Source organism: Schistocerca americana, chromosome 1, assembly GCF_021461395.2.
Source record: "Schistocerca americana isolate TAMUIC-IGC-003095 chromosome 1, iqSchAmer2.1, whole genome shotgun sequence".
Classification (NCBI taxonomy): Eukaryota; Metazoa; Arthropoda; class Insecta; order Orthoptera; family Acrididae; genus Schistocerca; species Schistocerca americana.
In genome coordinates, this window is record NC_060119.1 from 1,120,865,656 (window position 1) to 1,120,891,363 (window position 25,708).

At 40.8% G+C, this 25,708-nt stretch overlaps 2 protein-coding genes across 2 annotated transcripts in view; both read right to left on the minus strand.

Annotated features, from left to right (window-relative positions):
• Positions 1–9,653, minus strand: part of LOC124596877 (sialin-like) — a 41,009-nt gene extending 31,356 nt beyond the window's left edge. Inside the window, exons 1-4 of the mRNA XM_047135902.1 lie at positions 9,648–9,653; positions 9,573–9,582; positions 8,855–9,078; positions 8,621–8,770 (exon numbers count right to left, since the gene is read on the minus strand). Of these exons, the coding sequence (XP_046991858.1) occupies positions 8,621–8,770; positions 8,855–9,078; positions 9,573–9,582; positions 9,648–9,653 (390 nt within the window). The remainder of the gene's footprint in view (positions 1–8,620; positions 8,771–8,854; positions 9,079–9,572; positions 9,583–9,647) is intronic.
• Positions 9,654–9,979: 326 nt separating this feature from the next.
• Positions 9,980–25,708, minus strand: part of LOC124596893 (putative inorganic phosphate cotransporter) — a 35,995-nt gene continuing 20,266 nt past the window's right edge. The window contains exons 4-5 of the mRNA XM_047135903.1: positions 12,529–12,616; positions 9,980–10,191 (exon numbers count right to left, since the gene is read on the minus strand). Of these exons, the coding sequence (XP_046991859.1) occupies positions 9,980–10,191; positions 12,529–12,616 (300 nt within the window). The remainder of the gene's footprint in view (positions 10,192–12,528; positions 12,617–25,708) is intronic.

A 25,708-nucleotide genomic window follows, 5' to 3' on the forward strand; every position in this document is an offset into this window, starting at 1 on the left:
CACCTTTCTGCACAAGGGTTAAGGAAGCCCGATCCAAAGGCATGTTTGATTTCAGCCTGGTATTAACTGAGTGAAAGCTGCTTAATCTTGGGAATAAGATAATACTGTTAACAATAAATGACAGTAAGGAATAAATATATTGAGAGGCCAATGTCAAAATACCCAGACTAGTGAACAGGGGTCGACAAGACATTCGTGAACTTACTCACCTTATTGCCAGAACCGCCCGTTTCTGAGCCAAAAATATCCCTTTAGAATGGGAATAGTTACCCCAAAATATAATACCATACGACATAATCGAATGAAAATAAGCAAAGTAGACTAATTTTCATGTCGAACAATCACTCACTTCAGATACCGTTCGAATAGTAAAAATAGCGGTATCAGGTCTTTGAACAAGATCCTAAACGTGAGCTTTCCACGACAGCTTACTATCTATCTGAACCCCTAGAAATTTGAACTGTCCGGACTCACTAATCATATGCCCATTCTGTGATATTAAAACGACAGGTTTTGTTGAATTGTGTGTTAGAAACTGTAAAAACTGAGTCTTACTGTGATTTAGTGTTAGTTTATTCTCTACAAGCCATGGACTTGGGTCTTGTACTGCACTATTTGAAACCGAGCCAATGTTGCACACAAAATTCTTTGCTACCAAGCTAGTGTCATCAGCAAACAGAAATATTTTAAGAGTTACCTGTAATACCAGAGGGCATATCATTTATATAAATAAGGAACAGGAGTGGCCCCAACACTGATCCCTGGGGTACCCCCTCCCCCTCCTTCTCCCCCCCTTACTTGACTGTACCCCACTCTGACTCCACATCACAGCCATTCTCATTATGAATAATGACCTTTTGCTGTCTGTTGCTAAAGTAAGAGGTGAACCAATTGTGAGCTACTCCCTGTATTCCGTAATGGTTCAACTTCTGGAGCAATATTTTGTGATCAACACAATCAAATGTCTTAGTTAAATCTTCCGCCAGTAAAGCTGTGAGGACGGGCCGTGAGTTGTGTTTGGGTAGCTCAGATGGTAGAGCACTTGCCCACGAAAGGCAGAGGTCCCGAGTTCGAGTATTGGTCAGGCATACAGTTTTAATCTTCCAGGAAGTTTCATATCAGCGCACACTCTGCTGCAGAGTGAAAATCTCATTCTGGCAGCAAATATGGTTGGAGAAGAAGTTCTGATCAACAGCAAATTAGACCGAATCTAACTCAGTCCACTTCACTAACTTGCCTTCGATAGTTTCCAAGAAAAATAACGGCCTAGTGGCGGTGGACGTTAGCCTGCCAGTTCTGGTGCAGCTCAGGTAATGGGGAAAGGGTTTCACACCAGCTAGCAAGCCTAGTCGACCTTCCAGGAGGTAGCCAGGAAAGGGAAGACCACATGGTCACAAGGAGCAGGGCTAAAGGATCCATCCCAAACTAAATAGATGGTGTTAGGAGGACGGCCTGATTTTTGGAGCTTAATGCGTTTAATAAGCAAACCATCCACCCTGTTCCAGCAACTCCGATCAGGGGTTCTCCACATCTATAGCACCCAACCACAGTAAGAGGTGACTGGGACAGCAGTCGTTGCAAGGAATTCCAATGTTCCACAATGACAAGCATCCACTCCTAGGCATACACGAGGAGGTAGCAGCTCAGGTATCAGAAATTTGATCCCTGTGTTGTCTATGGGCCCAACCAAAACGACACATAACGACCCCACCACATGGACTGGCTACCATACTGGCTATATACCACTGAAGGAGAACAGAGGCGAGGAAAAGATGGACCAGGTAGTAAGGTCATGCGCCGAAGACACAATGTAAGATATTCTTCCCAGTTGGCCAACACTGTGGAGACAAAATTTAGCCAACTAGCCCATGTTATGGAGACAAAATGTAGATGAGGAGATAAGAATCCAGAGAGGGATCAAAAACGCTGAAAAGGTAAGATGAAAAAGAAAAGAAAACATGAAGAACTAAACCACAATCAGATTACGTGGACCAACGTAAGCAAGGACCCCGAGAGAGGAGGAGGGGGCAGAGCTGAAGGATTGAGGGCAGGGTGGGAGGGGCACAGGAAAGGGAGTTGTGAATGCAGCCCAGAGAAGAAGAATGGGCCGCAGTAAATCGTGGCCTCGTATGCACCGCACAGGAAGACACGAACGAACTGTGAGGGTCCTAGGATGTTAAGAATTTGTTCACATGTGTGTCGGCAAATTCGGAGTTCCGGCTCAGTGATCACGGATCATATTCGACAATTTGACTGCTCGCTATTTACCGAGATCATAAAACTCATCCGACATCTCCTAACTAAACAGTTCTAACACCATCCTGCGAGCAACAGGATGATGGTATGACTGCATCGAACACTCTAAGCAGCGCTTATGAGCCACGAAAGTAGCTGCAGCGACACATTTCCTCTCGTATTACTGGATTTAAGGACGGCCGCAGAAACCGATATTAACCTGGCACCGAGTCAATTAGTGTATGAACAACAAATTCGCGTTCCCACCGACCTTACAAAGAACCAAGAAGCGACGACACCCTCGTCCCACACACTGTAGGAATTCTCATAAAAACTGAGGTACTCAAAGCAACGACTCATTCCAGAAGCACCAGCCCATCACGCGATCAAGTAGACGTTTTTACATCTCTAGAGTTGTTGCAGAACCATATCGAGTATTACACAGCAGCTCGCACACTTTTAATTCTTCAACGCTGTAATTCTACAACACTGCAGAAAGAGCAAAGTCTGCATACGTTATAGACGAAGAGCTTTAAGAGACGCCACATGCGCCCCCCCCCCCCCCCCTCCGCCAATTTAATTATACCAAGTGAGCAGCTTACAGAGGACAACAGCACCACAACTTCATCGAACAGTTCCGTCTCCGTCAGATTTTATTACATGAGCAAGTCGGAGAACCAAACATACTGATCCGAACATACTGCGCACAGTGCTCTCTCACCCAGTACGGCCATACAGGGTGGTTATAATCAAAACTTCTGCTACTTGAACCACTGTAGGCAGAAAAGTAGTTACCATAGGGGTACCCAATTTCGTAGGAATGACGTTCAGACTATGAGCTGCGTTGTTAGCAGTGTCAGTTTCACGACTTGCAGTCAGGCGCCAGTGCTGGTTCGGCGACGTAGGGTTGAAACACAAGCAACAGTGTGCATTCCAGTTGCAGGCAGTCCACATGGGTCTGGACAGGTGAACAGCAATTTTACTCGTAACACTATCAAAACAACAGCAATAGTGGTGCTGTTCTTCAAGGGTGTTGACACATTGCTCGTGAGGTCGTTCGTTTACTTCACCACACATCTGGGGAAACGCGAATCATAAGTCGATCGTTCCAAACTGCATGGCTATCAACATGACTAGATTTGAAACCGTGTGATTTCTGGTTGTGTGGTTTCCTGAATGAGTGGGGGTTTATCGAAGGGTCACTAACCCGCGTTGGTGGTTGAAGATGAGCATAGCGAGGAAGGTAGCCAGCATTCCACATCAGATTTTTCGGGCAGCAGTAGAGCGGTCTCTAGTGGGGTTCCACTCTATCGTGAATGTAGATGGTCGTCGCATTGTGCAATGTTTGCAGACTGGAACGTAAAACTGATACGCATTTAACAAATGTCACCCTGTCATGTGGAAATTAATGTGTGTTTCTTAATGGTTTTTCCACTATTTCTCTTCCGCATGTCCTTACAAATGTTTTCACAGACTTTCATTGTCCTTCAATTACTCGTTTTTGAAGGGAGCCCTCTCAAGCAGCGTAGGTTTGATAATAACCACCCTCTATTTCCGACGGACACTCAGAGGAACCTCTGCCAGCGATACCTAGTTCAGCACCTGCTCAGCCGCCACCTGCAACCACCTACCACAACGTAGTTCCAATTGAAATGTCGGAACTTCCCGGATATTTCTTCACATGAGCACGGTGTTAAATAAGTCCCAAATTCCCTTCAGTCTCGGTCGCGCCCCTGATTCCGGAAGCAGACTCTCCTGTAATCGACAAATAAACAGGCCAGCTATCGGTCTACATTTGCAGAGACCGTATAGCACAGTTGGTAACGCAACTTCGACGCAGAAACGGCCCAGCTGTGATCAAACCCTTGGCAGTGTCGCACAGTTGGTCACTCGTAGTTCCACCCCTGAAAGAGTGACTCCTAACTGTGTAACTGCAGGTAACCAGGAGTGAAAAACTTTTGGTATGCAGATTAATGCCAAAAAATTATCTAGCAGTAGTCTATCGACTCTTTTCATCATGGAGAACACTCCTTCGCATCTATTTTCACATGACGTAATGGTGTCAGAAGTAGAGTGATGATCAGCAAATTCATAGTTTTTTATTGTTTCAACAAAGAAATTCACTAAAAAGAAAACGACAACGAAATTTAGGAGAAATAAGGCGTGGTAAAAAATTGCTGTTTTGAAGATCGCGCCGCAGCTCGTTGTGTGAAGCAGTCGACACTGCTTGTATGTTTGCATATCGCACATAAATCGAGAATTGTGACTACTGAAACATTCCCCCTCCGTTTCTGGCGGTGGCGCCGCTGTGGCAATCGCAGCTTTGGTGTCTCCCTCTGGTGGGAAAGGGGAAAGGTTGCCTGTTCACGTGCATTTAAGTGGCGCTATCAGCTCAGCGGTTGGTCAGTCGGAGTTAGTGTCTGGTCAGTTGGTCAGCCGGGTCAGTGTTGGGCATCAGTGTCTGTCTGTCGTCCGGAGTGCAAGCATGTGTTAAGTCGCCAGTCTGCTCGAGTTTGTTCAGGCAATGGTCATTGGCGGTTGGATCGATCGGATGGTCGGTCGCGCACTGGGACACAAGATGACTTGTCCGTCTTGAGCGTCGGCGCATGTGAGGTCGCCACGCCAGTCCAGTGGCCCGCGCCGTGTAGCGAGGGGTTGTGGCTTCGCGGCCGACACGACAGCAACAGGAGTCAACCGACGACATCGGTCTGACCGGCGCGAGCTGCGACGCCGTGAGACGGGAGATCGGCGCGCCTTCCTGCGTCCGTTGAAGCGGCTGGCAGCGGACGGTTCGGGAGAGCGTTTTGGGGGTGCTGCGCCAGGTCTTCGCCAGACATCGCAGTTTATTATAAGTTAAGTGATTCTTCATATGTTGCTTCATTTACTTGTTAAATTCTACTTGTTTTCTTCGTCAGTCTCTCGTCCCCAGCTTGCTCGTCTGTCTCCCGTCCGCATTTGTTGGGCAGTTAGTGTCTGTCTGTCTGTCTGCCGTACGTTAATAGCTGCCACTGTCATGTTTGTCGGATCCTGTATTAACGAATTTATTGCTTGAAGTGTAACGGCCGAATTCCTGAAATATGTTTTTATCTTGCCTACCATCTTGAGAGGCGGTATATGTGTAATGTAGAGCATGTTATATATTTTATGTAAGACTGCATTTCATGGTCATTTTAGTACATAAAGTTGCCACCCTCCCACAGTAAGAGTTTTTTTTTTTTTTTCAAACCAAGTTGCACCTTCGGTGGCAAGTTAATTTTTTTAAATGTTAGTGTTTTGTACCATTTCTATCCCTCCTAAGGGGTGCATAGTTTATGTGCTTGTGTGAGTTGTTAAAATTTTTAGTTTAAAGTAATCTGGTGTGTTGCAGATTTGCACCAGTGTAGTCTTTCAGAGCTTGTTGTGAACAGTCGTGACTACGGCCGTGTCAAAAGGCAGCGGCAAGGTTCTCAGCCCGAAAGCTCATACTGTCAATATTTGTTGTTTCTGCCTCTGAATAAAATTGTAACTTGATCTGTTGAGGATGCTTTCTGATTATAATTTTAAATCTGTTTAAAAAAAGGGCTTTTAGAAATAAAATTTCCATTTGTTGAAAGAAATTTAATTTGTTTTCATCAGTTACCCAATCGCAACTACTTCCACGCTCACATAGTGTGATTAAATGTGTTAATGTTCTTGATGAATCGTTCGTAAATGAAGTAAATTCTTAAGAAAAGGTTTTGAAAGTAAATGCACGGTTCAAGAATGTTTACCCAGCTTATATAGGGTATTCCCATGACAGCAACACTTGAAGCATTCAACATGCCCCAAACCGTCATAAAACCCGCAAAATAGTGGACACCTTTCGTAATACCTTCAAGATAGCTCTTAAACTCATTTACTTACCTGCAGGTATTACCCCTCGCCATCCTTTTTACTGGAAGTGCGGAACCCTAATGAGGTATAGACCCGGAGAACAGTGATGTCCCAAGTGACAACACCATGAACAAACATGAAAAAGTTGTTAAGAAATCGAAATACGTTGAAGCACTTATTTGGATGCTATAGTAGAGGGACAAATGCAAACACAGTCGCAGTTTGATACGGCATACGGCTTTACTACACGACACAATTATGCCATTATGTGATAAGTTATCGAAGCACTCAGATAAAATCGCAAAACTTCTGTAACAACGAAATTGTATAGATAAGGTTTACCAGTCTCACCTTGCCTTTCGTGAGATGTATTACTAACAGCTTTAGTCCAATTTTATTGCCTTTTGCGAACTAACAAATTCATACGACTGAAACAGAAACACACATCGATTAACCCCCCCCCCCCACCCCCACCCCACACGTACCGCCCTGCAATGTCATTAGAAGCCGGCTGCAATCATCAGAAATTTCAAAAACAAAGAAACACCGACCGAATAGGCAGCCGTGTCATCCTCAGCCTTTAGGCATCACCGGAAACGGAGGTGCATGCGGTCTATTTCCAGGCCGTTGCCAGTTTTCATGACCAGTGACGCTACTTCTCAATCAAGTAGCTCCTCAACTGGAATCACAAGGGCTGAGAGCACCCCGCTTGCCAACAGCACTCGGCAGACCAAGACGTGACCAATCCATGTGCTAGCCAAGCCCGACAGTGTTTAACTCCTGTGATCTGCCAGGAACAGGTGTTAGCACTATGGTAACACCGTCGGCAATTAGAAATATCAGCAGAACAAAAACGCAGCTCTGACCAAATAATATGGTTTATGCTCAGTTCAATGAGCCTAATAATGACCATTAATTATCATCACTTGTTATTTGGTCTATAAGGCTTCGATTAATAACATCATCGTCCTCTGTCGATGTGCACTGTACTGTGAAGAACCAGACTGCCTATCAACCATCAACACTGGTAGCTGCCACGGCCAAGTAAAGCGTTTCGTGCTGAACCTGAAGTCATCTTCAGATGCCGGATACTGGTGATAAAACTCAGCACCCACACAAAGTATTCCCGTGCCCGAAAAGAGCTTGGCCAATACCTACAGATTTCATTTGTCTGTTTTGAGAAAGTGATATACTGCCGAACTTGAACACCATTTCTTGTGTCCATCTGGCCCATAGGACCTCATTTCTATGCTCGACGAGGGACAACAACCGACTCGTCGAGTCAGTGAGTTATCAGCAGTAGCTGACATATTTTCAGATTTACGCATTTACTCCGATCGGTGCTGTAGCTACAATCTGTTCCTCATCTTGCCGCACCCACGGGTCATTGCGCTAGTGTGGCCTCTTATGTCCCTAAAAGCACGATCATAATTCGTTCTGCGTTCTGATTATAGCTCAAGTAACTCTCTCACAGTAAATGTCAGAAAAATTCTCATGACGTCACATGAAACACACACATCAAGTCCAAAGCAGCTGACGAAAGTGGTCCCATATCGTAAATGGCTATATGCAAATGGAGGCATCCAGCTTAGCGTACCAACCTCAAGCCTTCTTCGTTAACTTGTTTGAAGCTCTCACAGCTCGTTGCACTGTAAAGGGAAATCATATTTCAACTGAGGAAGTGCTAGGAACAAATTACTATTCGTTCCTGTAGGTTCGTAAATTAAATTCTGCAAAGTATGCACTATTACCGCAGCATCCAACTATGACTACTCCTACAAGATACTAAATCGCTATTGCCAGTAGAGTTCTGAATAGCTTTTATCATTATATGTCACAAGAGAATCTACTAGTCTTTAACTCTGGGAGTTTGATCCAAAAGCAAGACTTGCCCATTGTTAGGACCTTTTCGTACCTTTTACGTTAGCAAAGGCTATCCGATGACTCTTGTCATCTCAGTGTACATCGCATTTGGAGCCAGTCAACACATCTGATACAATTGTGACGAAACAGTATGTCATATTCATCATCTCTTGGTACTTGGAATATGAAGCTGGGAAATTCTGCTGTCCGACTGGAATGCTGAGGACTTCGCATAATTACCGTGCGCTACATCCACAAACAAATAGACGACCCTAGAATTAGAAATTATAACTTTCTGAAATTTCGTAAGCTGGCTTTCTCTCTCAAAATGGCGCGCAACTTTGTTTATATCTAGGACATGTTTATTTCACTGCATCGTTAGAAGAACGTAAGCTAGAGATCTGGAGCTGCAAACGTTGGTGGACCGGATTGATTTCATAATGATTCAGTCTTTGATTGTCGATAACAGTTTGGATAATTAACACAACATCCATAATTTTTCCAGACTCATTTATAAAGTTACGAGCAAAGTCTAAAGCACCTCAGAGTACTGATATGTGAAATGGATCAAAGGGTGGAGAAAACTCTCTATAATCAGTTCCCCAGTTAACAACTTCCGTCACATATTTTACACCCAAGTACAGTTGATGATGTAACCTATTTTACTTACAGATGCAATGTCAAATCGAAGAACATTACTCAGATACGTTGGTATCTCTGTCAGGAGTGTGTAGTATCCCCAGCACAGCGACATAGTGGCTACTATAGAAGCAAATACGGGCAGTGATGTGAAAATTGATATCCACGGCGTTGGAAACTTCTGTAAACAACATACGTAAAACAGCCTCAGTAATAACATATTCAATAAAAGTACGTATATCGTAAAAAATAAATTGTATCCTACCTTTCGTTCACGAGAGACGTCCTTCCAAGATTCTTCAATATAAATAAGTTCTGCTCTAGAAATATTCTTATGTCCAGAAGGAGTATTCCCTCCAAACCAGAATAATATCATTCCCCAAAGTATGGAAAGTCCACCAAAGAAGTAGAATATAGATGGCCACCCAAGAGCACTCTGAGCTAATGCTCCTGATATAATCATTGCTACTACTGTGCCCAGCTGATCACCTACAGAAACGTTAAGAAAACAATATCATTATAGCTTCATTTTGAATGAGAACAGCTGATCGTTCCACCGCCAAAAGAAAATGCATTAAACAGATTAATATTTATTCAAATCACGATGCCGTCGAAACGAACTGCTTGCAAAGTTATATGTCTTCAACCACGTTGTTTCTCAATAATTTCTTATTCGCAAACCATACTGTACTTCCTAAATTAAAAGTACAATGCCTGAGACACTCAAGAAAATAGAACTCTATAATTGATGGGTATGGGAAAATATAATGGTAACGTACATTAGCTACAAATGGAGATATGCAATTGAAAAAGTTTAAAAAATATTTCATACATAAATTATTAAAATTTTATTATTAGTGCAACTCGTAGTCACTGTACAATATCTTAAGCACACATATCAAGGGAAAAAGTACCAGCTTTGAGTTAATAATGTCCTGAACTCTATCTTCCCCTAGCTGTGGCGAACATATTATGTGGCATACCATTGTTTTCCTGCAACAAACACATGACAGCTGAAAATTCTTACATTTCGTCTGCAGATGCAACTACATACTCACCCTCATTTGTAGATGTCTTCTTAATTTTTATTGCTTTGTAGAACTTGTTATAAATAGGTGGTATCCAGTTCCGTTCAGATATGGGGTCTTGTTCCTTCTTAGAGCCAATTGGAACTGACCCAGAACACTTCTTCTGAAGACTGGTTCCTTCTAAGATTGTAGGGCAACCTCGTTTGTGTAAACTGACTTTCTGTCAGTTTTCCCCATGCAATTTATTTGATACGAACAAGATTCCTGGCTCATCTGCATCGAGGAGGAGCCATACAGCGTCTCGTAATAACACGTTGTGCCCTTCTACTGAGATATTCTTTTGAGTAAATGTAGATCTCATGTCACTGATGCATACAAAATCTTCTGATGACATAACATGGACACAAAATGGTCGGTTTTGGCCACACTTCTTCAAGGTGTCCACCAAATCTTGAGAGGCATATACAAACTGCACATGTAGGCGAACATACTGGGCCACAACAGCAATCGCTTGGCACCATGAGATGTCTAGGAAATGGGAAGTGGTGCTCAGTGGTGGAGAATCTTCCTTTTGCTATAAGCAACATTCAAACAAACACAATGTTGCACTTTTTGTTTTGACTTGAGCAGTTGTCTGAAATTGCAATGAACTTAATCCCTCGTGTATTGTGCTCTTCGAAACACTTCCGTAAGCAGCTGCCTATTTCCTCTGAGCCCCTTGATGCTACCGTTTCACCCCAAAGAAAGAAATGACCTAGTGACGAATTACCGGGAGGAATGCTGAAGTTATATGTCTACAGTTTCCTCTTATAGAATATTGGACCTGTAGAGAGTATAGGAGTGGGCAATGCCTGTTGTAGATCGAAAGTTATTAAATGAATGTCTTTAGCAAAAAGTGCCGTCTCTGTTTGCACTTTTATATTATCTTGACCTGCATGGGCTCTTATGAGATGTAATTCCTTCTGTATATTTATTTCTCTTAATTTTTCCGGGTCGTTGAATTTCATTTGAATCGCATGTTGGACAAGTATCTGATTTTGGCAATTTGAATGAAATATTTAAATCTTGAATGAAAATGCGATGGTACTTATAAAAAGACACAGGCCTCACTTTGGTATCAGGACAGTATTCATCTTCATAATAGGTGTAGCAACTTCGTATCGAATATTCCATCGACACATAGAATTTTTCACCATTATTTTTTCTAATGTATTGACTTTTGTATTTTGGAATACCTTTTATATATTTTTCGACAAACTGCACGTCTTCCTGTGAGTAGGCACGTGGTCTATTCTTGAACCAAACAACTAAGCATTTTGTCTATTGAAGCCCCACTGTTCCAGAATGACTTGTTTATACTCTGTATAAGCTTCTCCCCAATCCGTTCAAACATGTTTTAGAAAATTTGCAGGAAGCCCCAACTAAATTTCTCGCCTGGACCACTATACCTTCTTTTGTAGTATACTCAAGTACACTATTCCTTGCAAGTTTCTTCTGTTGCTGTTTCTTCACTAGACTTTTACTTTTTCTCGATGTTTCCATTGTGACGTCTTTAATCCCAGGGTTGGTTCTGTTGCGATCGTCTTCATTCTATTAAGAAAAAAGTTTTGTATGGATAGTGTAATATTAAAAAAGTGCTGCTAACCAATAAAATGGTAACCCCATAAGTAATAAGGTGAATAAATTATTAAGCCACAAATACAAGAATATTTCTTTTTGTAAACATCCCATGATTTACTGAGGACAATGTAGTTGCGTTGAAAGACGTGTTGACTCTATATTCGTATCAAGATCTTGTAAAAATATTGAATATGTAAATAAAATACGTAGCCTAACTAGCTAGCACAAAGATAATGGTAACCAGCAAATAATAACACGATGTGGAAAACAAAACTTACTTGACTTGAAGTAGTATTAATATAAGCAGAATCTTCTATCTCCTCATTTAAATTGAAATATGTAAATAAAATACGTAGCCTAACTAGCTAGCACAAAGATAATGGTAACCAGCAAATAATAACACGATGTGGAAAACAAAACTTACTTGACTTGCAGTAGTATTAATATAAGCAGAATCTTCTATCTCCTCATTTAAATTGAAATCTGGATCATTAATGTCATCATCAAAACAGTCAGAATCACTGGAATCACCACACAATTCACTTAAAATTACAAAAATATCACAACTTCCTTCGCTGCGATCTGCTGCTGCCTTCATTTTGAATTTGTGAGTTACCATTGTTTCTCAGCGGCGTATGTGGATTCCCACAGAAACAAATCAAGGTTGTGCTACCATTACAGTGAGGGAACTTCTGATATTTTTGTAATTTTAAGTGAATTGTGTGGTGATTCCAGTGATTCTGACTGTTTTGATGATGACATTAACACTCTAGATTTCAATTCAAACGAGGAGACGAATGATTCTGCTTATATTAATTCTATTGCAAGTCAAGTAAGTTTTGTTTTCCACATCATGTTGTTATTTGCTGGTTACCATTGTCTTTGTGCCAGCTAGTTAGGCTACGTATTTTATTCCCATATTCAAGATTTTTACAAGATCTTGAACGAAGATAGAGTCAAAACGTCTTTCAATGCAACTACATTGTCCTCAGTAAATCATGGGATGTTTACAAAAAGAAATATTCTCAGTAAGATGAACTCGTTACACCACCTAGCGTAGATCAGGGTTACCATTGTCTTACTATACTAGGTTTGAAAAATTCAAATTTGAGGGTTACCATTGTCTTTCTCCATATTTTGCAGCTGCACAATAGTAGAATGTTTCTCATACTTTTCACTGAGCTAGTAAAAGATTTCTCAAAACTGCCCATACATCTTTCACTTGCGTTGAAACTATATACACATAAAACCGTTACAATCAAATTAAATAGGCATACTGAACATACGTCACCTGTGTAAACAGCTGTTCCCAAAACATCACTTTCTTTGGGTGGGATCCATTTTGCCAGCAAGGAATGTGTGCATGGGAATACGAAACCCTAAAATACCAAGGAAACGTATGGTAAGACAAAATTTATGGAAAAAGAAACATCGCAACAGTACTGTCATTACCAAAGATGAAACGGATAGCTCTTTGGCGGGATACCAGTTGTCCGGCCGTCCTGTTAGCTGGATGTTCAACCGATATTCAGTGGAACATTTTCAAGGAGCATGTCGTAACTTGTAGAGTGAGCGAGACCACAGAGGTCAGGTGCAGACAATCCGGCAGATTCGGGTGAATTCGGGCATTGTCGTTCATGAATGAAGCGAACGAATGACATATCGATTGAGTGACTCAGCTATTTGACTTCTTAAAAAACGTGATTTCTTTTAAATTTTTGTAATTTGATGTTATATCTGAAAATGATTTGTTCATTGGAAGTTGAATCATAAAAATTCTCATCGGTAAAGGAGAGACCGGCCGTATGGTAATTGAAATTTTTCGTAGTGGGGAAGTAAAAAAAGTAGATAAGTAACAACGAACTAGTTTCTCTTCTTTTATTTTGAATTGTTTTATTACACTGATCAACAAGATGTTTGCCCGTATAAGTGATTTCTGATATAGTTAAGTAGGTTTCTGTTTATCGAATATTCAGTTTATTTAAAATTGTTTGGTATACGTACATGTTTTTGCAAAATGTAGTTATAAGAAACCACTTAAAGTAATAGAAAATATCTAATGTACCTTAAGCCTAATGACATATTGTTTTTCTCCAATAGCTACTTCAGCCATGAAAAATCACTTGACGATGGAACATCCAGATAAATTTCAAGCAGTTAATAAAGTTACAGCCTCCCTCGGCGCTTCACCATTTTCAGCCACCCTCAACACAAATTCGTCTTCAACAAAAATAACTATGCTAGAATCTTCTGAAAGCACATTGATTTGGGTCGTACACAACGTAAAAGGCAAAAAAATATTATTATTTAATACAGATATAATTGCACTATACAATGAACCATTGTCTACCATAGAAAGGACCGGATTTACAAGAATCCTAGAACAAGCTTCATATCGCAGCTGAAACATGGAGTTCTTGGTGTGAAGCCTTATCAAGATTCTCGAGATGGAGAAAATACAGCAAAGAAGCTTACATAACTCTAGTGTGTTGGGTATAGTGGGACAGCAACTCATTTTTAGATTGTGATGTAACAAGAGAGAGCCAGAGTTGCAACTAAAATGGATGTTGTAAGGTTTCGTGATTTTGGACACCTTACATGTCGGGTGCCTCGGTTGTATGTGTCATTTATAGTGTTCCAAGACTCTGGTTTTGCACATGGGACGGGCTTTTGTGTGTATATTTCACTTGTTTGAGATTTAATACATGTGGCATCGAGAGTGACGAGAATACCTCCCTTACGTAAATTTGCATCCGTAAGTTATGTAGAAACAGGATGGAAGCATCACTGGATGGGAGGCCAGTTTTAGTTAGCCACACTGTATCACCATGGCCTGCAAAACAGCAGCCTTGTAAAGGTCATGCGCAAGTGGTGGACACGACAGAGAACTGGAGGAAGAACACTTCATCACATGAGTGGCGCATGAGGATGTAACTTATCACTCTTGTGGATGATGGAGTGTTAATAACGGGGGGTAACAGACATGGATGTTCACTAGAAAGCCAGCCACTTGAAAGACGCTGTAGTTATTAAGCCATTTGCTGATGGGGCAGCCACGACAACTAGAAATGAAAGAGCGACTTCCATTGGCTGTTCTATCTAGTGTCCAACAACACTGTAGAAATGTATTGTGCTGAATCTTTTATTCGGCAAACTTGGTTGGTTTGAGATTGGCTGCAGCCCGAAACCGGTCACGGACTAAATAAACATCCATTTTAATTCTAGCTCTGGCTGCCTCTTCTTGTGTCACAAAGAAGCTTTATTCTGTCACAGATCGCAGGGATATTTTCCAAAGAAAAATGCATTTACTCATTAATGATAAAGACAAAGTTGTTCTGGAGGCTCAGTATAATTCTTGTAAATGTTCCGTCAATTCACTTCAGAGGATTGTAACTCATTGAAGGTCCAATCTGAAGTAGAAGGAGAAGATATCAGCAGGGGAGGGAATTCCATCTTTTATGTGGTAGAGCGCCTATTGAAACAAAATCAGGCTATGTCATGATACGCTTATTACTTTGATGTCTCATGAGTAGTTGTGGTTGGAGAAGTGAGTTAAGCTTTTGAAGAACTTGAAGAAATAACAAAAATAAGTTCTCGTCTCTCCTGTCTATCCCCAGTAAAAGTACATGTTATGACATTAAATCAGTATTTATGTAAGGTTGAAACAGCATAGAGGACCTCTCACTCACGGCAGACGAGAGCTGGATTAGAAAGTCGTTTCAGCTTAAATGAATATCCAGATTACTTGACAGCAAGCTTCCTACATGTAAAATTCAACACAGATTGCTTGGGGATTGTTGAAACTGAAAGAGCTCAACAGACGGTCTTATACAAATTCTGCGAAGAATTTTCCACCAGTAGCAAGTCATCTCGAATGCCAGTTGAAAGAAGTAGAGCAGACAAGGTTGAATCAACTATGACTCGTAAAGCTCACGACACTTTTTGGGATTTCTTTAATTTGTTGGTAAATGAAAATAATAATAGTCAGTTTGATGGTCAAGAAGCAAACACGAGTGCAAGTGAGATTAACTGTTATTTGAAGACAGTTCGAATCATTCACGATCATGATCCTGGTATTTGGGGGTCAGCTAATGCCGCGCAATGACAGAATTTGATAAAGCTACCAGAATTTATCTTTGAGTAGCTTGCAACTGTGTCAATAGTATGAATACCAATTTACCCTCTTGTTAAAATAAATTTTTTATCGGTATTTTGATGTGAAGATATTCCACGTTTACTCTCTTAAGAGTATCTTTTTATGTGAACTAAATAAAGTCGATTTTATTACATTTTCATAATTTATGGAAAACCCAGTATCCTTCAGATTTTGGTCTACAATCTGGTATCCAGCCAGATAGTAAACTGCGCCAGACAGGACTGTTACTGGATAGCTGTTGCATATCCGTTTCATCTCCAGTCACTATCATTGACCCTTAAAATAATGATTTCTACTTCTTGTTGTATTAATATCATAAAATGAGATTTTATGTGTCACATACAATGATTTACTGTGAAACGCTTACAGCGTATCAAACAAACTCTAATTTCTACGTCACTGAATTAGATTATCAGTAAAAATAGGCGTTTCCTCTTAGCAGTAGGACTACATAAGAATTAAATGAATGGAAGTAACTTTAATAGAGATATATTTGCCAAAGAATTATGTAAAATAATATAATACAATTATCAAAGAATAATATATGTTTTTTATTTTTATTAAATATTGGACAGAGAAATTAAGGTAAAGACATTGAATTTCGACTGATATTTAACTTTTTGTTACTATACAAGTTTCAGAATTTTTTCAGATGCACAAACAAATTGAAATGTAGATGAATAACTTTAAAAATTGTGATGTATGATATTTTTCTGCTTTTTTTCTCACATGTGATTGTACAACACAACAGTAAAACAGTAATTATGACTGTTCTGCACATTTGTGGTAAGTTACTGAATAAAGTCCAAATAATCAGATATCTGTGATCTCATTTTCTTAGTAATCACTTTTTGTCACTTCCATCCTTTCTAGTTAGTTGCAATAAATTTCTAATTTCTTATGTAACTAAAAGAAGGAATATGATTTGGAACTGAAGATACCTTTGGAAACAAATTGACTATGGTAAGTTCTGTTAATTCTGATACTTTTAGAAAGATGTCTATAAGAAGTGCAGAACGTTTGACAAATGAACGATAAAATTAATCAATTTGTTCTGAATAAAGATAATATGTTTCTATGTTTAGAGAAGAGTGTAGGTGATTCGCTTATTGCATTTTAGGAATAGTCCTCAAGAACATTTGAATGAAGACGTTTTCCATTTTGGGTTAAAAACATCTATGTAAATAAAAATCAACTGCTGTGTGTATGAAAGATCCTCACTTGAGAACGACTCCAGCGGTTTAGCTGCTTTTTTTTGTTTTGTTCGTAACTGCTGGTACAAGGTTTGTGAAAGAAAATCCAGCTGAAAAGTCGGAAATTTGGATGATATTTTTGTATGAAAATCTTGATGAAAGAAACGTGACGGACGATTTGACAGTTACGCTGCACATTAATTGATAAAAAATAAGTATGACGTTCAATTTTACAGTTCTACTGTTGCATGTTTTCATAACAACGACAACGTTCGCATTGAATATTGATACATAGCAAAAAAAAAAAAATACTATTGAAAGCTATAATTCGGTATGTTACTGGTGGTGATAAAATCTTTGGTGTGTTGCAAAGACTGGATTCACGTCAGTTCGTGGTAATTTGGTGTATTACAAACATTTGACTTCAGTTTATGGTTAATTTCTTTGGGAAAAATGCCATCAATGTGGCGTTGAAATATCGAATGGCTTATACGCAGCGCAAATCAACTACATGATCGTCGACTCAATGAGATTGACGAAGAACGTAGACAGCGCTTGGGGGCAAATCGAATAAGAATTTCTCGAGCGATATCCATTATGACTCCGTAACGTCGGATACAATCGAGTTCGCTATAAGTCACACAAATCTGAGGGCTGTAAATTCAACTAAATACTTAGGGATTACAATTACAAATAACCGGAACGATCACATAGATAATATTGTGGGTAGAGCAAACCAAAGACTGCGATTCATTGGCAGAACACTTATAAGGTGCAACAGGTCTACCAAAGAGACTGCTTACACTACTCTTGTCCGCCCTATTCTGGACTACTGCTGTGCGGTGTGGGATCCGCATCAAGTGGGACTGACGGGTGACATCGAAAAAGTACAAAGAAAGGCAGCTCGTTTTGTATTATCGAGAAATAGGGGAGATAGTGTCACAGACATTATACGTGAGTTGGAGTGGCAATCATTAAAACAAAGGTGTTTTTCGCTGCGACGGGATCTTTTCATGAAATTTCAATCACCAATTTTCTCCTCCGATTGCGAAAACATTCTGTTGGCACCCACCTACATAGGAAGAAATGATCATCACGACAAAATAATTTTCTCTTTTAATTGCTACTGTCTTTACTGTCTATCATTCCTCTCAACACCTATAAACCGTATTCTTTGATCTCCCCTTCCCTATAACCCATTCTTCGTTCTGAAAACAGTCCTTCCTTATCTCTCGGTCCTAAGATAAAACGAACTGTGGCACACATCTAAGTAAGAAATACTTTGTAAGCCTTTCACGCTTATATTTTGCACTTCTGCACTTCTATTCATTCCCAGATCCCGCCCTCCTTCCTGTTATCTGTCCCTTGACATCTGCATCTACATCCAAATGAATACTCTGCAGTTCATAATTATGTGCTTGGCAGGGGGTTCTGTGAGCTGGTGGTTTAATCTTGTATTGATGTGTAAAACGTGTAGGTTCACATCTCACGTCAGGCGTAGATTTTTAACACACACAAGTAACTCTCCTTCACCCCTAGTAACTCCAAGTGCAGAACGCCAGTAAGCTCCGTAGTTCAATATCCTCAGTAAAGATAACATCCCTTCGCTACCGACTGGGGCAGAGCGGCATTCGTTTGAGCTGTGACAGATGGAGAAACCCCGGAAGGCATAGACTCTGTCACCGGCAAGCCGTTGTAAACTAGAAAACGTATTTCATTTAATGAACTAATGGCCATGTAAGTTCACAAGGCTCTTACTTTATTTGAAACTGAGACGTTGAAAATTGTGGTGCTGGACTGGGAGTCGAATTCTATTTTACTGTGTTCCCCAAGATTGCAAACTCTTCTGGGCCTCCTCGAAAGGCACTTATCTGGTTTCGAATCCTGATCAGCACAAAATATTCATTATTTCATTTCAAGCCCTAGCATGTGCACTCCGAACTACTGGTAAAAAATACTTGCATTTTCAACGTCTCTTCGTGCGGTGTCAGCTGTAACGTGTTCGTTTCAACTCACAGCCACATGATGAGTTTTTCATTAGAACATTACAAGATCAAATGTTTCCTTACATCTTTTCAAGTTCAAGCATTCCTCTCGATCCTACTGGCGGAAACGGATTTGTGTTTGACGTTGTGTTCGTTGTGATCACCAACGACGATATGTTGTGGATTCAACTTCTAGCCAGCAGAGTATTTTCCATCACATCATTGAAAGTACAAATATGCTACTCCTAGCTATTATTGGAAAAGAATTTGATAGTTAAAGTGTCTTCATGACCACGTGTGCGGGGTTTGAATTCCATTCAGCACAGAACTTTTCGTCGCTTGATGTCTAACTAAACATGCGCACATCACGCTACTGGTGAACCAACAATAGCTATTTATCGTCTGTTCCTGACAAGAAAACGACGGCGCTAGATGCTGGGTTCCAATCCCAGTCAGACAAAAACAATTCTATCGTCATTTAACGTTCCAGCATCTCGCTCTTGGTGAAAACATTTGATATTTAACTTCTGATTTTACGTACTTCGTTAACAATCCGATTAGGTGCTGGGTTCGCATCCCTGTCACAAGCTTTACATGATGGCATTTCAACTTTAAACATGAGCATACCTTGTTCCTTGTGAATGACACCATATTAAACGTCGTTGGGGATAGTTCCCAGGAAGGTAACTGTTATGACAGGATTCCCAGTTCGGTACAAACATTTTCGTCATTTATTATCAGGATCTGAATTGATAACTGATGCTGGTGCAGACGTCTATACTTCACGTCTCTTTATGCCTAGTGATCGGGTCTCAATAAGGCACAAACAAAGCTTAGCTTGGTAAGAAATGGCTGTAGCTGTTGGGTTTGAATCCAGGTCCAGAACGACGACGTTGGTCATGTCATTTAAAGTCCAAATTTTTGTACACGTAGCTGTTGATGTGTTACGAGAACAATGATATTACTGGCGATTCGCTGTTAATGTTGAGATTTCCGTAGAGTGCTTGTTGCCATTAATCAAGTTTTTTTACTGGTTCGTCCAATATCCAGTTTCCATAGCCACTCGCCGTTGAGCGACATTCAGCACGTGGATGGAAAACCTTTTCGAGAGCGAAAAACATTTTTCCAATTCCCATACAGCTTTGTAACTCCATATATCGTCTCAAGTATTTAATTTTGATTACGGATTATTGTATGATATATGTAAAATAATCCGTTTTCTCAGATCTTTTGGAATGTCACTTGTTGCAATTAAGGTTAGTTTATGAGTGTTATGGGGTGTCTCATCGCTAAGAACGTGTTTTCTAATATGTTTTGTATGACAATATTAGTTGACGCTTAGGCTGACTGCCATAAAGACCTTTGGTCTCTAGTAGTCTCTTGCGGTACCCATTGTGTGTAGTCAAACGACTGTACCGCATGGGGTTTTGGTGATTAGAGGACCTGAAACACAGTTACGTTATGTTGGCTGTATTCGGCCGTGACCCACTTTTTTTACTGTCAAGTGTACGTCAAAATCGAAGTGGATCGTCTGACATATAAAGTTTAAATCAGAAAAAATTGCATACAGCAGAATACATTCATCTGCTTGATATCGTGAATGTAGCTGGAAATGCAAACAATGCCAGCCGACTACCATTTTTTCAGTGACGTATGTTACAAGCGCCAATAAGGTCGATTAGACTAATTCATCACTTTGACTTGCAACGCAAAATGGATCGAAATCACGCAGCTGCTACTACTCAGTCAGCAGCCCAGAGATCACTATGATATTGCACCACGAGTATTCACAAGGCGCCCTTAGACTTCATTCCAGATATCATGTCCTTGGAGACGTGCAATATTCTATGTACTCTGGGGACTGGCAGAGAATAGGACTGCGCCTTGCACATATTCTCCTGTGGATGATCGAGAGAATAAGAACGAATGAATTTGACCCTTACATTTGCGCGTTAATTTCAGATCCCGAAAAAGATCCAGAGTTGTCTGAGGTACTGACTACGAATACGATTCATGGACAGCATGGCGATGACAACCGGGATTCACTGTGCTTGATCGAAAACAAATGCTCCAATCGTTATCCGCTTCTTTATTGGCTGACACATTCGTAGGCAGTGACGGTTACCCCCTGTATTGTGGTCTCTCTGCACAGGATAACGACATAGCAATAACGTTGGAAATCAAAAATTAGGACGTGGTAGTTGGCAATAGCTGGATTCTTCCATAAAAGCCTCTAATTTTCAAAAGATTCAAATTGCATTGCAGTGTTTAGTACTGGAATTCTGTCAAATCCATCAAATAAGTACGTCACGAAATGAAGCGACATGGCTCTATTTGATATTGCAGCTCCTGGTGCCAACGACGAAGTTTCGGAATTTCAGATGAGAACATATGGCAGCAGCAATTAGACGGTTTGGAGAATCTCTTCATTCTCCATACGTGACCGTCATCCCACTGTGGGCCATCAACCTGTTTACCTCGAGAGTGGACAACAAGTTTATTTCATGGCAGCAAACGCAGCGCAGAGAGCTAAAGGACCACCGACGACAACGCTGACAAGCTTCTTCACGAAATGCGCTAGTCATCCATTTGCAAGAACACTACTTTACTCGGAGACGCCGAGTTATTTCACGTAGAACGTGTCATCAAAAAAATTCCGATGTCAGAAACACCGAAAACCTGTTCCTGGATACATGAATGTTTACTCAACCAATGGATTGGCCCTTCGAGCAATGAAAAATGTTTTAATCTGCGTCTGTTATTGTTTAATGTTCGAGGACCGAATTCATTTGAATTTTTAAGAACTGTCAATTGCGTATTGTGTGCTATATATCGACAAGTCTGTCAATGTTTATATTTGTTCAAGGATGAGATTCATTGAGATCACACACTCGCTGATGCTGTTATTTCGTGTACTGCGCATCAAATGCGATCACTTTTTGCCATCACGTAGAACTTGCTTTTCATCGAAACCACTTCATTTGTGGGGCAAACACAAATACAATATAATATGGCTGAAGACATCCTGCATCGAGTGCGTATGACAATAGCGTATTACGAACTTGAATTTTACCCAAAGAGCTACAACGAGGCATTGACTTCTATAGAGGAATTGCGCCAGATGACGTACGGAAAGATGTTGCACGAATTAGGAATACCAGCACCGAATCGCCCCACGCACTCTCCATTCAATCGAGAAACTGAACGAAAACGGCAATACGATCCAAATGCTTTAAGTCAGTCAGAGCGAACACAGGTCCATCTTTTGAATCAGCAGCATAAAACCGCGTACAAAACATTGATGACAGTAGTCAACGACAGATATGGAGAAATCTTCTGCCTCGATGCACCTGGAGGAACTCTCAAAACGTTCCTAATTTCATTGAGTTTAGCTTAGATTCGCGCACAAAGTCAAATAGCGCTGGCCGTAGCAACATCTGGGACCGCTGCGAAATTGTTAGAAGGAGCACGAACAGTTCATTCTGCTCTCAAACTGAATTGGCAAACGATAGATGAGTCGACGTGCAACATTCGCAAACATTCAGCAACGGCAAAACTACCACAGAATTACGAAATAATCATTTGGGATGAGTGTAGAGCAGCGCACAAACAAGCATTGGGGGTACTCTGCATCTACATCTACGAGATTACTCTGCTATTCACAGTTAAGTTCCTGGCAGAGGGTTCAATGGACCACCTTCAAGCTGTCTCTTTACCGTTCAACTCTCAAACGGCGTGCGGGAAAAGCGAGCACTTAAATTTTTCCGTGCGAGCAATGATTTATCTCATTTTATCGTGATGATCATTTTATCGTGATTTTATCGTGAGCCCTAAGTAGGTGTGTGACAACAGAATGTTTTCGCAATAGGAAGAAAAAACTGGCTATTGAAATTTCATGAGATGATCCCGTCGCAACGAAAAACGCCTTTACGCGATTGCAGTCTTTCTCGGCGTATTCCACTGATGAATTCTTCTCAGGTTATCAGCTGAGTGGTGGCGTCGTCTCGTCGCAACGTTCCAATGATTTTCGTACCCATTATCTTCGCCAGAAGATGATGGGTACGAAACTCATCAAGACGACGCCACCACTCGGCTGATAACCCGAGAAGAATTCATTAGAAAAACGCCTTTGTTTTAATGACTGCCACTCCAATTCACGTATCATTTCTTGTATCTCTCCTATTTCTCGATAATACAAAACGAGTTGCCCTTCTGAATACTTTTTCGATGTCATCCCACACCGCACATCAATACTCCAGAATAGGGCGGACAAGCGTGGTGTAAGCAGTCTCTTTAATAGACCTGTTGCACCTTCTAAGTTCACAATCTTTGGTTTGCTCTACTATCAACATTATCTACGTGTTTGTTCCAGTTTTGGTTATTTGTAATTGTGATCCCCAAGTAGTTAGCTAAATTTACAGCCCTCAGATTTGTGTGACTTATCGCTTAATCGAAATTTAGCTGATTTCATTTTGTACTCTTCTTTATAATTCACACTTTTCTTTATTCAGTGTCAATGGCCACTTTTCGCACCTCACATATACCTTATCTAAATCATTTTGCAATTCGTTTTGGTCATCTGATGACTTTACAAGACGGTAAATGACAGCATCATCTGCAAACAATCTAAAACGGCTGCTCAGATTGTCTCCAATGTCGTTAATATGGATCAGGAACAATAAGGGCCTATAACACTACCTTGGGAAACGCCGGATATTACTTCTGTTTTACTCGATGACGTTCCGTCTATTACTACGAACTGTAACCTTTCTTACAGGAAATCACGAATCCAGTAGCACAACTGAAGCGATATTCCGTCGGCACGCTGTTTGGTTAGAAGACTCTTTTGAGGAACGGTGTCGAAAGCCTTCTGGAAAACTAAAAATATGAAATCCATTTGACATCCCCTGTCGATAGCAGTCATTACTTCATGAGTATAAAGAGCTAGTTGTATTTCGCAAGAACGATATTTTCTGGATCCGTGCTGACTATGTGTCAATAAATAGTTTTCTTCGAGTTACTTATTAATTTTCGAACACAGTATATGTTCCAAAACCCTACTGCAAATAGAAGTTAGTGATGTAGGCCTGTAATTCAGCGGATTACTCCTACTTCCCTTTTTGGGTATTGGTGTGACTTGAACGATCCGTTGCATATAACTGCTGAATATGGAGCTATCGTATCAGCAAACTCTGAGATGAACCTGACTGGAATACAATTTGAACCGGAGGCCTTGGCTTTATTAAGTGATTTAAGCTGCTTTGTTACACCAAGGATATCTACTTCTATGTTTCTCATCTTGGCAGTTGTTCTTGATTGGAATTCAGGAATATTTACTTCGTCTTCTTCGGTGAAGGAGTTTCGGAACACCATGTTTAATAACTAAGCTTTAGTAGCACTGTCATCAGTGACTTCACCGTTGTTATCGCGCAGCGAAGGTATTGATTACGCCTTACCACTGGTGTGCTTTATGTATGACCAGAATCTCTTTGGATTTGCTATCAGATTTCGAGACAGAATATCGTTATCGAAATTATTAAAAGCATCTCGCATTGAAGTACGTGCCATATTTCGAACTTCTGCAAAACTTTGCCAGTTTTGGGGATTTTGAGTTCTTTTAAATTTCGAATGATTTTTTCGCTGCTTCTGCAACAGCGATCTGACCCTTTTTGTGTGCCATGGGGAATCAGTACCACCACTTATTAATTTTTGGGGTATATATCTGTCAATTGCTGTCGATACTATCTGTCTGAAATCATTCCACATCTTTTCTACACTTACATTACCAGATCGGAAGAAGTGAATACTGACTCTTAAAAAGGCATTAAGAGCATTTTTATCAGCTTTTTTAAATAGATATTCTTTGCGCTTCTTTTTGATGGTTGTAGGAGTTACGGTATTCAGCCTAGCAGCAACTGCTTTGTGGTCGCTAATCCCTGTATTCGTCGCGATACTCACTATTTGTCCAGGATTATTTGTTGCTATGAGGTCAAGTATGCTTTCGCAACCAATTACGCTTCGAGTGGGCTCATGAACTAATTGTTCAAAATAATTTTCTCAGAAAGCATTCAATGCAATTTCGGTTGATGTTTTATCCTTGCCGCCGGCTTTAAACGTGTAATTTTTCCAGCATATCGAGGGTAGATTGAAGACTCCACCGACTATAATTGTATGAGTGGGTACCTATACGAAATGAGACTCACGTTTTCCTTGGACTGTTGAGCAACTATATCTTCTCAGTCGGGGGTCGCTAAAACGATCCAATTAATAGTATAGTCCGATTCTCAGGTATAACCTCTAGTTTCGCAGGAACTATGTACTTCAATTTCGCTACAAGGCAAACTACTTCTGACAGCAATAAATACTCCACCACCAATTGCATTTAATCTATCCTTTTTGCACAGTGTCAGATCGTTTGAAAAAAAAATCGGCTGAACTTATTTCCGGCTTTATTCAGCTTCCTTTACCTATAAGTATTTGAGCTGCAGTGTTTTCTATTGGGGCTTATAGCTCTGGTTCTTTTCCAACACAGCTACTACAATTTACGACTACAATACCGATCGTTTCTACAACTACCTTACTGTGTTTTACCTACCCTGATTTAGACGGACGCCCTTGCTATGGTTCCCTGAGACCCTTTAACCTAAAAAACCGCCCAGTCCCTTCCACATAGTCCCCGCTACCCGTGTAGCAGCCTTCTGTGTGTAGTGGACTCCTGACCTGTTAAGTAGAACCCAGAAACCCACCACCTGAAGGCGTGAGTCAAGGAACCATCAGCCTACACGGTCACAGAACTGCCTGAGACTCTGATTCAGAGCCTCCACTTGGCTCTGCACCAAAGGACCACAGTCGGTTCTATCGACGATGCTGCAAATGGTGAGCTTTGCCCTAATCTCGCAAGCAAGACTGGCAGTCTTAATCATTTCCGCTTGCCGCCCGAAATCAGAAAGAATCTCCTCTAATCCAAAGCGAAACACGTCATTGGTACCGACATGAGTCACCAACTGCAGCTGGCTGCACCCTGTACTATTCATGACATCCGGAAGCACCATTTTCACATCCGGAATGACTCCCCCCGGTATGCACATAGAGTGCACATTTGCTTCCTTCCCCACCTTGGCAGCCACGTTCCTAAGG